This window comes from Electrophorus electricus, chromosome 25 (assembly GCF_041902795.1).
Source record: "Electrophorus electricus isolate QZ-2024a chromosome 25, ASM4190279v1, whole genome shotgun sequence".
In the NCBI taxonomy this organism is placed as follows: Eukaryota; Metazoa; Chordata; class Actinopteri; order Gymnotiformes; family Gymnotidae; genus Electrophorus; species Electrophorus electricus.
The window spans coordinates 13,379,629-13,392,500 of record NC_137521.1 but is presented as its reverse complement, the minus strand read 5'-3'; the positions used below and the strand labels follow the sequence as shown (position 1 = coordinate 13,392,500).

The 12,872-nt window shown below is 49.9% G+C and overlaps 1 protein-coding gene across 5 annotated transcripts in view; it reads left to right on the top strand.

The window, feature by feature from the left end:
* Window positions 1–12,865, top strand: part of rgl1 (ral guanine nucleotide dissociation stimulator-like 1) — a 24,548-nt gene extending 11,683 nt beyond the window's left edge. For 3 of the 5 annotated variants that reach the window (XM_081707626.1, XM_027024341.3, XM_027024343.3), the window contains exons 2-18: window positions 1,603–1,713; window positions 3,448–3,656; window positions 3,962–4,036; window positions 4,492–4,685; window positions 4,952–5,076; window positions 5,970–6,185; window positions 6,564–6,667; window positions 6,773–6,857; window positions 7,012–7,101; window positions 8,423–8,509; window positions 8,615–8,647; window positions 8,777–8,898; window positions 9,152–9,241; window positions 9,523–9,703; window positions 10,276–10,518; window positions 10,665–10,779; window positions 11,002–12,865. In XM_081707626.1, coding sequence (XP_081563752.1) covers window positions 1,603–1,713; window positions 3,448–3,656; window positions 3,962–4,036; window positions 4,492–4,685; window positions 4,952–5,076; window positions 5,970–6,185; window positions 6,564–6,667; window positions 6,773–6,857; window positions 7,012–7,101; window positions 8,423–8,509; window positions 8,615–8,647; window positions 8,777–8,898; window positions 9,152–9,241; window positions 9,523–9,703; window positions 10,276–10,518; window positions 10,665–10,779; window positions 11,002–11,189 — 2,268 coding nt within the window. In that variant the 3' untranslated portion in view covers window positions 11,190–12,865. The other 2 variants (XM_081707627.1, XM_027024342.3) reach the window with 2 other exon arrangements.
* The last annotated feature ends 7 nt before the right edge of the window (window positions 12,866–12,872 follow it).

Sequence of the window (12,872 nt, the reverse complement as noted above, 5' to 3'; positions counted from 1 at the left end):
AATAAATGAAAACAATGACGTTGTTGCTGTTTTGGTGCCCTGGCTGTAGCAAATCACAAGCTCACCGTTCGAGCTAAAGTTTTGAAGCTACATTTAGTTTGTTTGGTTAACAGAGCACACACGGGCCGGCGGGGGCTGTATCGTTTACACATCTCCTGCTATTGTCTAGCAGACTCGCTGAGCCCTGTTTTTTCCTCGCTTGACACCAAGCTGCGCAGGAAACGGCCAGTTACAGAAGACGGGCCGTCAGAGTAAAACCATCTGATCACTGACGCACGGCCTTCGCCTGAGCAGTGAACTACAGGCGCTCAGAGTTTGGAGGAGGGAAAAGGTCAGGAGATCGTGTTTTTGTGTAAATCCACTTCTCAGCTGGTCCTGGGAACCCCAGGCTCCGCTGCTTAGCACACGCTGCACCACGGCTTTGTTGGGTTCAGGACAAACTCGCGCGTGTGTTGGACCGTGTCTGTGAGACGTTTTTTAAAATCAGTAAACTGATCATCTCTTCCAAAGGCCAGAATTTATTCCTACCAAAGACAGACAGAACTGATGAAGCAACAGGTCTGTAGACACTTTCCCACACTCTTTAAGTCCTGGGCCCCTGCTCTGCACAGCTTTCTGTTGGTCCTGCTCTCCACCCTGAAGTGAGTGAAAATGGAGCGTTTCTGTAGCCATGACACTGCAAGGGTCCACGCCAGCCTGTTTACATCCAGAGACGTCCATCTTGGAGCGCCATCGTTTGTGAGCGGTAGAATCTGAAACATTTACCACTAGCTGATGAAAAGATGAGGTTTTCCCCTTGAACAAGTTTTAGTGGTAAACGGTTATGTACAGTGTAGGTAAATTAACTAAAATCCGACTCCTTTACAATGACCGTGTTGGTTTTGACACTGTTACGCGAGCCCCCTTGGCCTTGACGTCCATAGTCTGCGCAGATGCACGTAGTAGAGCACAAATAAAGAGCCCCAGGCCTGTTTCCTCAGTTCCTTTCCACCCAGATCTTCCTCCTCCTCTCTGTCTCTCTGAGGAGGCCCATTTGCCTCCGATAGCTTCTTTAAACAGCCGTTATCTGCTGTGTGTAGAAGCAGGCTTGGCAGAGTGGGCGAGGTTTTTAGACCCCACGCGGCTAAAACTCCTCTCGTGGTGCTGTCATAAGGGAATGGATGTTGAAGAAAGAACTCTCCACTAACTTGCGTGTGTGTGTGATTTAAGTTTTTGAAAATAATCTTATATTGTGGACAATCTGTGAAAGCTCATAGCTTCAGTTTGCCTTCCATTCTGATCTCATCTCTCTCTCCCTCCCTCCTCATTCAATCTGTCTCCCTTTCTTGTTTTTCACTTTCTTGTCATTTCATTCTTTTTTCTTGTTTCAGTTACCAAATTTTCCATTCCTCCATCCACTTCCTTTGTCTTCCCTTTCCTAATCTTTCCCGTAAATCCTTTTCCAGTCATAATAGAGACCCCTTTATTCCTCTTTTTGCATAAGACGTGTTGCGTAACCGTGCTAAAATTCCCCATAATCTTCTGAGTGCAGTGATTGCTGGTGTCCCTGTAGTTATTGTTGTCATGCAGTGGTGCAACACTAATTGCCTCCCCCCTTTCCAGAGCTCGGTGCAGGACTGGGGAGAGGAGGTCGAGGAGGGGGCCGTTTACAGCGTGACACTAAAGAGGACCCAAATCCAACAGGCGGCCAACAAAGGAGCGCGATGGCTGGGGGTGAGAGAGAGCACCACCTAGGTCACGTCACCACTTACACACGTCACACAATCCCAGGTCACTACAGGCACCGTCAAAGGCAAACCACACATGTTTGAAAATTAAAATGCAGTTTACGCTGCATGAGAAGCTCTGAGCCGCTGGTCTCGGCCCGAGACAGCCGTGGAAATGTCCAGCAGTCAGTTCTGCTCCATCCGTGTGGGAGAAAGGGAAAACTTGGAGCGGAGTCACGTGGGGCGCTTGATGAACTGCCCCTCCCAAGGCCACAGGGGTGGAAGGGAGGCATGGAAACATCTGCAGACGGTTAACAGCTCACCTGGTAGAGCAGGTAGCGTGTGCTCCTAGACATGCCACCGTCATGGGTTCGGTCCCAGCACACATACCATTAAACTGACAAACATGCGTAGGTCGATCTGGATAAGCGTGTCTTACATACTGTAAAGGTGTGCAGTTTGAAATGTTCTTGCACATGCACACTGGGTCTTCAGATGCTAGCGATATTATTTATTATTTTTGCTTATTTTTGTCTCAAGTGTTCTAAAGACCCCAAAAATGTTCATATATAAAAATGTTCACTGAGTCCCAGTCATTCCTGGGTCTCTTATACACTGATGTTTTGTTGTTCTTAAGTTGTCCGTGTGTTCTCCTTGTGAGGTTTTCCTCTTTTAATATATACAAGTCAGAGTTATAGTGCTATCTGTGTGTGCAATATTACAGCGTTGGCTGTGTGTGCGCGCGCAATATTACAGCGTTGGCTGTGTGTGCGCGCGCAATATTACAGCGTTGGCTGTGTGTGCGCGCGCAATATTACAGCGTTGGCTGTGTGTGCGCGCGCAATATTACAGCGTTGGCTGTGTGTGCGCGCGCAATATTACAGCGTTGGCTGTGTGTGCGCGCGCAATATTACAGCGTTGGCTGTGTGTGCGCGCGCAATATTACAGCGTTGGCTGTGTGTGTGTGCGCGCGCAATATTACAGCGTTGGCTGTGTGTGTGTGCGCGCGCAATATTACAGCGTTGGCTGTGTGTTGATTTGACCTTTTGGGTTCTTTTTCCTCTTGCCAACGCCCCGCTAAAACAACATTAAACACGGTAGTGGTCTGGTTTATAGCCTGTCTGGTCTCTTCGACAGATCATTGTAAAATCCATAAACATTAGGTTTTAAATGTAAAATGTCAAAATCTTCTTCAAGATAAACATTAAGATTAATGAAGGAAATCAAGAAATAAATGCTTATGAATAATTTTAATTAAAAAGGAACTGGTGAAGCCACAGTGTCCACTGTACTGCAGTGTCGGAGGCTGTGATGCCGCACCGGTCACAGTGACACTGCGCCGGTGGAACTCTCTTAGTGGATTAATTTTGTCGTTGTTCTGCCTGTGTGAACAGAACAGTCTATTCCTCATAAGTCTGTCCAGTCCTAACTGCAGCTGAATGTGACTGTGTGAGTGTCTGTCTCAGACACAGATGTGGGTGGGGAACAGGGTATTGTGATTAGAAGCAGATTGTAGCATTTCCATCCATAGTGTGCTGCCAGTCCTGAACTCTCCCCCAGTACTGAGCTGATGTCCACTGATCCTGGTGCTTATAGCCCTTGATGTTCACAGTCTCGTCTGAAATACTCTCTTCTTCTGTCACCTTGTCTTACTTTGTCTCTTCTATTCTGTCCCCCCCCCCCTTCTGATCTGTCTTCTTCTATGTGGGATCTGTATCCTCTGCGCTCTCTCGCTCTCCAGGTGGAGGGAGACCGCCTGCCCCCGGGTCACACGGTCAGTCAGATGGAGACATGCAAGATCCGGAGTATCCGTGCGGGGACGCTGGAGCGTCTCGTGGAGACGCTGCTCACCGCGTACGGGGACAATGACCTCACTTACACAAGCGTCTTCCTGTCCACATTCAGAACCTTCTCTACCACTCAGAGTGTTCTGCAGCTGCTGCTCGACAGGTGTGTGCATGCGCGCGTGTGATGTTAGTACTGCAGTAAGAGTTAAGGGAGGATATGAGTGCGAATGGACCACACAGAACAACTGAACTCAACAAAGTCAGTCGACTAAATGCAGCTGTGATCAGCCCTGTATGTAGAAAGCCCTGGTTCATGACTGTAGAACCGGACCAACACACCCAAGTCCTGGTTCATGACCCATGGACTCCACACACTGCATATTTAAGGGCTGACATTAGGGTACCTCAGGTGTGCTGGAGCAGAGACAGCTAAAGTGTGTGTGTGTGTGTGTGTGTTCCTTCCGACAGGTATGGGGATATGAAAGTGTGTGATGGGGACAACTTTCATCACCAAACAGGTGAAAGCAAAGGAGCCGTGAGAACGTGAGTGAATTCTACTCTAAACTCCACACTGTACAGTAATAATTCTACTCTAAACTCCACACTGTACAGTAATAATTCTGCTCTAAACTCCACACTACAGTAATGATTCCCTGCAGAAATACAACTGCATGTGCTAATGTACCATCTTGTAGGATTCAGTTATATTCCCCATTGTTGTCATATATTATCTGTCATCATTTTAATTTTACTTGCATTAATTCTGTTGTATTTGCTACTACTGTTTATTCTGGCGTGAAAAAAATGCTATTGCAACATTTTCAGCTCTTGGTTTCTATGTAACTTTGAGGAAACGGAGAAAATAGAAGAAACATGAGTAACGTGTTCGTCACTGACATGTCTGGGACTCGTGGACCATTTCATGCCAGAACCAAAGTGTTGGATTCAGACGACCTTTGAGTAACGGTGCCTGGTGCTTTCTGTCCTCCTGCCCCTAGTATGTTGGCGTCCATCCTCAGAACGTGGTTGGACCAGTGCCCGGAGGACTTCCGGGAGCCTCCGTCCTACCCCAGCCTGTGCAGGGTGCTGGGCTTCGTGCAGAGGTCCATGCCCAGCTCGGAGCTCACGCGGCGGGCACACGCCCTGCTGGAGCAGCTGCAGGCCCAGACCGGCCCGGAGAACGACACGGATGGTCAGTCTGTCTGTCTGCCTGCGTGGTGCTCTGACTCTCTGTAAGCTTGTCTGTCCATCAATCTGAAACTTCCCTTGCTTTGTCTCTCTCTCTCTCTCTCCATCCAACTATCATATCACTCCATCTGTAGAGCTAGAGTGTATCCTTTGTGTTAGTAATGCGGTATTCTCTCTCTCTCTCGCTCTGTCTATCCATCCCCTTTAATATCTCTGCCCACGTTTCCTAATCTTTTCTCCTGTCTTACCCCTTACTTCGTCATACCACAGGAGGTTTCCATGGCAACAGCCCTTTCTGCCTCGGAGAGGATGAAGAGGTGGAGATCGAGCTGCAGGAGGACTTCCTGTCCTTTAGCGCTGACCTAGTGGCTGAACAGCTCACCTACATGGACGCGGTGAGACTCCGCCTCGAGCGCACCTGCCCGCAGTCCTGCCCACAACGTGGTGAAATCACCATCAGGAAGTGGGCATCGTGTTCTAGTGATCAACATCTCAGTACGCTCTAAACTAGAGATTTACACACTCAGCGTGGCTGGGAGTGTTTGAACAACCCAGCCTTATCGATATGGTGAGTGTGTGTGTGAGTGTGTGTGTGAGTGTGTGTGTGAGTGTGTGTGTGTGAGTGTGTGTGTGTGAGTGTGTGTGTGTGAGTGTGTGTGTGTGAGTGTGTGTGTGTGAGTGTGTGTGTGTGAGTGTGTGTGTGTGAGTGTGTGTGTGTGTGTGAGTGTGTGTGTGTGAGTGTGTGTGTGTGTGTGTGTGTGTGTGAGTGTGTGTGTGTGAGTGTGTGTGTGAGTGTGTGTGTGTGAGTGTGTGAGTGTGTGTGAGTGTGTGTGAGTGTGTGTGTGTGAGTGTGTGTGTGTGAGTGTGTGTGTGTGAGTGTGTGAGTGTGTGTGTGTGAGTGTGTGTGTGTGAGTGTGTGTGTGTGAGTGTGTGTGTGTGAGTGTGTGTGTGTGAGTGTGTGTGTGTGAGTGTGTGTGTGTGTGTGTGTGTGTGTGTGTGTGTGTGTGTGTGTGTGTGTGTGTGTGTGTGTGTGTGAGTGTGTGTGTGTGTGTGTGTGAGTGTGTGTGTGTGAGTGTGTGTGTGTGTGAGTGTGTGTGTGTGTGTGTGTGTGTGTGTGAGTGAGTGAGTGTGTGGTTCGTCCATCCCTGATGCATCACCAGACATCATCAGTTGTTTGTGTCCCAGCAAGTGGAAATGCAGCCTGTGGCTTTCCAGAGCCCAGCCGGTGTTGGTTGCCAATGTTCCCAGTGTAGTCTGCCTTATTCTGTTCCTGTTATGTCATCCGCAGGTGCTCTTTAAGAAAGTGGTGCCCCACCATTGTCTCGGCTCTGTGTGGTCTCAGCGAGACAAGAAGGAGAATAAGCAAGCTGCTCCCAGCGTCCGCGCCACCATCGCCCAGTTCAACGCTGTGGCGGCCTGTGTGGTCAGCACCGTCCTCCGCCCGCGCTGTCTACGGCCACACCTGCGCTCGCGCATCGTCCAGCGCTGGATCGACGTGGCACAGGTGTGCGCGGGAAGCCTTTGTGCTGGATGTGAATAGAATCCTGTTTTAAATAAACCTCCATTTTGACAAAATGGACAAACTTCTGTTATTCCTGCCTCACAGGAGAGGGTTAGCACCCTTAATGGCAGACTGTGTCAGGACTTGTGTACACACAGTCCATAACTACATCACGTTTACACCAGTACCCTGTGAGCGAAACATCACATGTCCTGGACTGCCCAAAGGTCCAGCATGTTTCGGTGCTTTTCAATTCTGTAACTTTGCTCTCTGTCCAGACACGGCACTGCCGAGTGTTCCTTTACTGTTTGTCCAGAGTTGATCATTATGTGACCTGTTAAACAGTCCCGACTCACCTCATCCTTCTTTTTGTCCTCTCAGGAGTGCCGTATCCGTAAGAACTTCTCCTCCCTGAAAGCCATCGTCTCTGCGTTGCAGTCCAACCCCATCTACAGGCTAAAGCGCACCTGGGCCAGTGTGCACAAGTTAGTTATAACACCATTCCCCCTCTGTCAGTGAGACCCGCCCCCACCACAGGGATTGTTTATAACTCCACCTCTGAGGAGTTCTTCCCACTTCTTCCTCCGCAGAGACAGCATGCAGATGTTTGAGGAGCTCTCAGACATTTTCTCCGACCACAACAATTACCTGACCAGTCGAGAACTTCTGATGAGGGTGAGCACCATTCTGGGCCTTGCTGACCTCACTAATACCTCTGTCTGTCCATAGCTAGCGTGAGGTGACTCTTAATAACCTAAGTAAATGAGCGTCGTGTTAACAGATATTGGTAAGGAACTCTTGAACGAGTAGCATCTCTTCCATCTCCTAGGAGGGCACGTCGAAGTTCGCCAGCCTGGACAATGGTGTCAAAGAGCACCAGAAACGCTCACAGAAAAAACTACAGCTGCAAAAGGAGGCGGTGAGTCAGAGGAAAGGAGGCAGTGGGCTGGCTTAACTGTACGTATGAGGAGGTGAGGCAGAGGGGACGTGTTTAGGGCTGGGTTTATGAGGAGGGGACGTGTTTAGGGCTGGGTTTATGAGGAGGGGACGTGTTTAGGGCTGGGTTTATGAGGAGGGGACGTGTTTAGGGCTGGGTTTATGAGGAGGGGACGTGTTTAGGGCTGGGTTTATGAGGAGGGGACGTGTTTAGGGCTGGGTTTATGAGGAGGGGACGTGTTCAGGGCTGGGTTTATGAGGAGGGGACGTGTTCAGGGCTGGGTTTATGAGGAGGGGACGTGTTCAGGGCTGGGTTTATGAGGAGGGGACGTGTTCAGGGCTGGGTTTATGAGGAGGGGACGTGTTCAGGGCTGGGTTTATGAGGAGGGGACGTGTTCAGGGCTGGGTTTATGAGGAGGGGACGTGTTCAGGGCTGGGTTTATGAGGAGGGGACGTGTTCAGGGCTGGGTTTATGAGGAGGGGACGTGTTCAGGGCTGGGTTTATGAGGAGGGGACGTGTTCAGGGCTGGGTTTATGAGGAGGGGACGTGTTCAGGGCTGGGTTTATGAGGAGGGGACGTGTTCAGGGCTGGGTTTATGAGGAGGGGACGTGTTCAGGGCTGGGTTTATGAGGAGGGGACGTGTTCAGGGCTGGGTTTATGAGGAGGGGACGTGTTCAGGGCTGGGTTTATGAGGAGGGGACGTGTTCAGGGCTGGGTTTATGAGGAGGGGACGTGTTCAGGGCTGGGTTTATGAGGAGGGGACGTGTTCAGGGCTGGGTTTATGAGGAGGGGACGTGTTCAGGGCTGGGTTTATGAGGAGGGGACGTGTTCAGGGCTGGGTTTATGAGGAGGGGACGTGTTTAGGGCTGGGTTTATGAGGAGGGGACGTGTTTAGGGCTGGGTTTATGAGGAGGGGACGTGTTCAGGGCTGGGTTTATGAGGAGGGGACGTGTTCAGGGCTGGGTTTATGAGGAGGGGACGTGTTCAGGGCTGGGTTTATGAGGAGGGGACGTGTTCAGGGCTGGGTTTATGAGGAGGGGACGTGTTCAGGGCTGGGTTTATGAGGAGGGGACGTGTTCAGGGCTGGGTTTATGAGGAGGGGACGTGTTCAGGGCTGGGTTTATGAGGAGGGGATGTGTTCAGGGCTGGGTTTATGAGGAGGGGACGTGTTCAGGGCTGGGTTTATGAGGAGGGGACGTGTTCAGGGCTGGGTTCCCTGCTGAGTACATTTCATTCCATTCAGACGACAACCACCACCTTGGGCCAGAAAAGTTATTTATCTGTTTGTCACTGCCGTCTCCAGGGAGACATGCAGGGGACGATTCCTTATCTGGGAACGTTTCTGACTGACCTGACGATGCTCGACACGGCACTGCCCGACCTAGTGGAGGTAAAACGGCTCTCAGTGCTCAACAGACAGGCAGAGAGAACTCTCCCTGTTTCTGGTGTCTGTAGTACTGTGAGAGCATTGATCACCCCCCTCTCTCTTTCTCAGGGTGGCCTGATCAACTTTGAGAAGAGGAGGAGGGTAAGTGCTTTTCTCTTTCTGTGCTACTTGAACGGTGACCTTAAATGACAGAGGGAATACTTTAACTGGATGGAGTTTCTCATGTCTTGCTTTATGCGCTCTCTCTCGCGCTCTCTCCCCTGCCTTTAGGAGTTTGAAGTGATTGCTCAGATCAAGCTGTTGCAGTCTGCCTGTAACAGCTACTGTCTGAGCCCTGACTCTGCGTTCCTGCGCTGGTTCAGAAACCAACCACAGCACACAGAGGAGGAGAGGTACCCTGTCTCATTCATTCATTCTAAGACTTTTATGGTTATATGCAAACTGGTTGTCGTTGATATTCTAGTGCATTTGACTATCAGTGATGATCCTTCCTGTCCTGGAAGGTTGTATTTTTCCTGCTGATTGGGAAACCACTCTTGGACCTCTGTGAGGATCATGTGACTGTAGAGAGACCAGCAGTGTTGCTGTGGGACAGCGAGACAGTACCGTACGAGGGTTGAAGCTGACTGTGGTGTTCTGTTTCAGTTATGCTCTGTCGTGCGGCGTCGAAGGGCTCGGTGACAGCAGTCCCACGTCTCCGAAGTCTCGCACGAGCATGGTGAAGAGACTGAGTCTGTGAGTATCAGGCATCCTCACTCACTCAGGGTCATAGGGGAGTAGGAAGGAACGGGTCAGGTCTGTCCTTAACAACCCCCAGCCTGTCCGTGTGTTTAGTCTGTTAAATACCGGTTTTAGAAACCACAATATTTCACAGACCCTACAAGTGGAGCCCAAACCAATAAAGGATATTCCAAGGTGGTGCAGACTGATGTTTGTTTTTTTTTTTGCCTTGGTTTTTTTTAGTTCTTGTTTTGTTTTTTGCGTTTGTCTCCAAGTTTCGTTTTTCTGTGTCTCAGACTTTTCTTGGGAACTGATACCACAGCTTCAAGTTCCCCAGTGAGAGAAACACCCAGGTCGCCCCCTACTGGCAGCTCAGGGGAGAGCATGGACTCAGTCAGTGTGTCCTCCAGTGACTCCAACCCTTCTGACAGCGAGGGCCTGACACCCACACACACTCTTCACACACAGATGAAGAAGGTACACTATAACCCAACACACGGAAATAGTCAAACCTGGTTAACACACAGTATTAATATATGTTTTGATGCACTAGTCCATGCTGTTCAGATCAGCTTCACTAATCCATCCTTCGGTCTTATTCAAAGTGTAGTGGCTCAACTCTGATTTACCTCCTGTTCTTCCTCCAGCTGTCTGAGTCTGACACCGAGTCAGACAGTCGTACCTAATGCAGATTACCAGCTAGTCCAGGCTCAGGCTGCCTTAAACGCGCCTACAATGCTAAGCTAGGAGCTAAACTACGAGCTAGTCCAGGCTCAGGCTGCCTTAAACGCGCCTACAATGCTAAGCTAGGAGCCAAACTACGAGCTAGTCCAGGCTCAGGCTGCCTTAAACGCGCCTACAATGCTAAGCTAGGAGCTAAACTACGAGCTAGTCCAGGCTCAGGCTGCCTTAAACGCGCCTACAATGCTAAGCTAGGAGCTAAACGACGAGCTAGTCCAGGCTCAGGGTGTTGGAGCACAGGTCTGAAGCTTTCTTACAGCTCTCGTCTAAAACGATCTGTCTGATGTAGAGTCTGGTTTGTCCTCCAGTTGTCCGAGTCTTCCTCGTGCACGTCCCTCCACTCCATGGACACGTCATCGTCGTCGGCAAGTGGGCCAGCCTCTTTGACCTCGGCCTGTGTCCACCGGCGCTGCGTCTCCCTCATGCCGCTGTCGCCTGTCTTGCCTGCATCTCCGGTCCTGACGCCCACCTACAACACCCAGACCCATGACGCCTGCATCGTCAGAGTGAGCCTGGAGCAGGGCAATGGGAACCTGTATAAGAGCATCATGGTTAGTGTTGCTGCTGGTGTGTTACATTTTAACTGTAAAATGTCGAGTTTGATTAACTTTATAATTAATTTAGTTAATTGTTTCAGATTTGAATGATTCAAATAGATGTTTCATGTTTTAAGTTATGTAAATGAATCTTCCTGTAGCTGACGAGTCAGGACAAAACACCAGCAGTGATTGGCAGGGCCATGGCAAAACACAACCTGGACGAGGAGCAAGTGGAAAGTTACGAGCTGGTCCAGGTCATTAACGAGGACAGAGGTAACGTAGGCCACACCCACCTCTACCTGCCCGTCAGACTAGCCCTGCAACGGACTAGCTACACGGTGTCATCTAACCTGGGAAGGACTACGATGGGAAAATCCTTGTGCAAGGATTTTGCTCTGTGTGTTTGTATGTAAAACTGATGCTGGTATTTTTTGCATTCAGACAATTTGTTGATTACCATCGTCTCTCTCTCTCTCCTCCCCTCCCCCACCCCAGAGCTCGTGATCCCAGATAATGCCAACGTCTTCTACGCCATGAACACCTCCGTGAACTTTGACTTCGTGCTGCGTGTGCGCGGGTCGTCACGGCGACCGGTTCAGCTGCGCTCTCGCTGCAGTTCCGCACTCCCCCGCCCACAGCAGCGTGCCAGCCTATCCCTCAGGCTCAGCAAGGTCATGCTATGACCTCTGACCCCGGCCCAGGGGTCTGGGGCATCATGGCGTGTGTGTTTTGAAGAGACTAAAGCTTCAACCCAGTCACAACACCCAGACGCTGCTCCTGGGGCTTGCCCTCAGAGTGTGCCCTAGCTCGGTCTGCCAAGGCCTGCGCCCCTGAGGGTGGGGTAGCCGGGGGGCAATGCAGTTCTCATTCTGCCCTCCTACAGAGATGCTGCTCCAGTGCGCCCTCTATGTGCAGGGAAGGGACTCACGAGCTTCGTCAGGATTCTGCTCTCTTACTCCTGGCACTGAGAGACTGATGGAGGGAGAGAGAGGCGCAGTTGTGTTGCCTTTAATGGGACTCATGCATCAGTGTTGGAATTGAACTGTTGAAATCAAATTGTCAAATTCTGTGCATTTCTTTTTTTGTGTCCTTGTGTGCACTATGTGGACAGTTTGGACACTCCCCCCCGTTTAACTTCTCTATAGTGAGCTATGTGACGAACGCATTCTGATTGGCTCATGCTTGGCGTTAAGATTGTGGATGGGGACTTGGCATGTTGTCAGACTGATAGGAAGGGCAGCCACTCCAGAATCTGGAGTGAGCTAAGCTCTGATTGGTTGCACTTGCTAGTAAGTGGGTCGAGTTAAGTGTGGTTTTACCCAAAAAAACATTTAAAAGAAGAATTGTAGTTTCCTGTCAGTAGTGTGCGAAAAGACACAACAGAATCTATTTACTTATTAGGGGGTTTTGTAAGACATAAAAGCATTAAATAAGAAGGATTTGGTAAGACTTTAATAATTTGTAAGTAAAATGATGTCCGAAAAGCCATGAAAGTGACATTCAGGTTGTTTCTGCTTTCTACATCCGTCGCTATGGAAACCCCAGCTGCTCCGTGTATTTCCCCTGGCCCTCCTGGGGAACACCTGTACCTGTGACAGGTGGGCAGCGGCTGGAACTAAATGAAAACATGGTGGGGTCCCAAACTCCTGGAGGACTGGACTGACCCACTGCTTCCCTCATTATAACACATCTCAAATGTACTTGTAATTACATGAGATACCGTTCACACTAACTTTAATGCACGCATGCACTAAGCAAAATGTCTTCTGTTGCCTTTTGAGGTCTTATATGAACTGTTCTGTTGGTCTGGGAAGGGGGAGGTGTTGGGTACGTTACTAGCCTGCATGTGTCTGCACTGTGCCTCCGCACGGCCGGGTGGGGGGTTCTGCTGGGGGTTCCAGGGTGCCCAGTGCTGAAGGCCTGGGATGCGGGGCCGCTGCAGACTGAGGCTCCGTCCACAGTCCGCCGCTGTGTGCTGCTGGATTTGGGTAGCTCCAAATGTGTTCATGTTCCTAAGCTAGCTCGGATGCAGGCCTGCACCGTTCCTGCACACGCCCCGCGCACCTGTCCCCTCACCTACACATCTGTTTCAGTGTTTCCATGGTGATAAGATGGTTCTCGAGGCAAGTTCTTTGTCCCGTTTTAAAAAGGCAGGATGGGCAGCGATGACGTATTAATTTGTCTTAAAACAAAATGCACCACGTGATTTTTCTCAGATGCTTATTTTGAGTATTTCTTCATATTGCCAAAGAATTCTTTATCTACAAGTGTAGACCAACTAAATTATCATTATTGTAATGAAGATTGTTTCTGTAATTAAATATTAATTTTCTTGAAATAAACTGTACTGTATGACGAATGTGTAT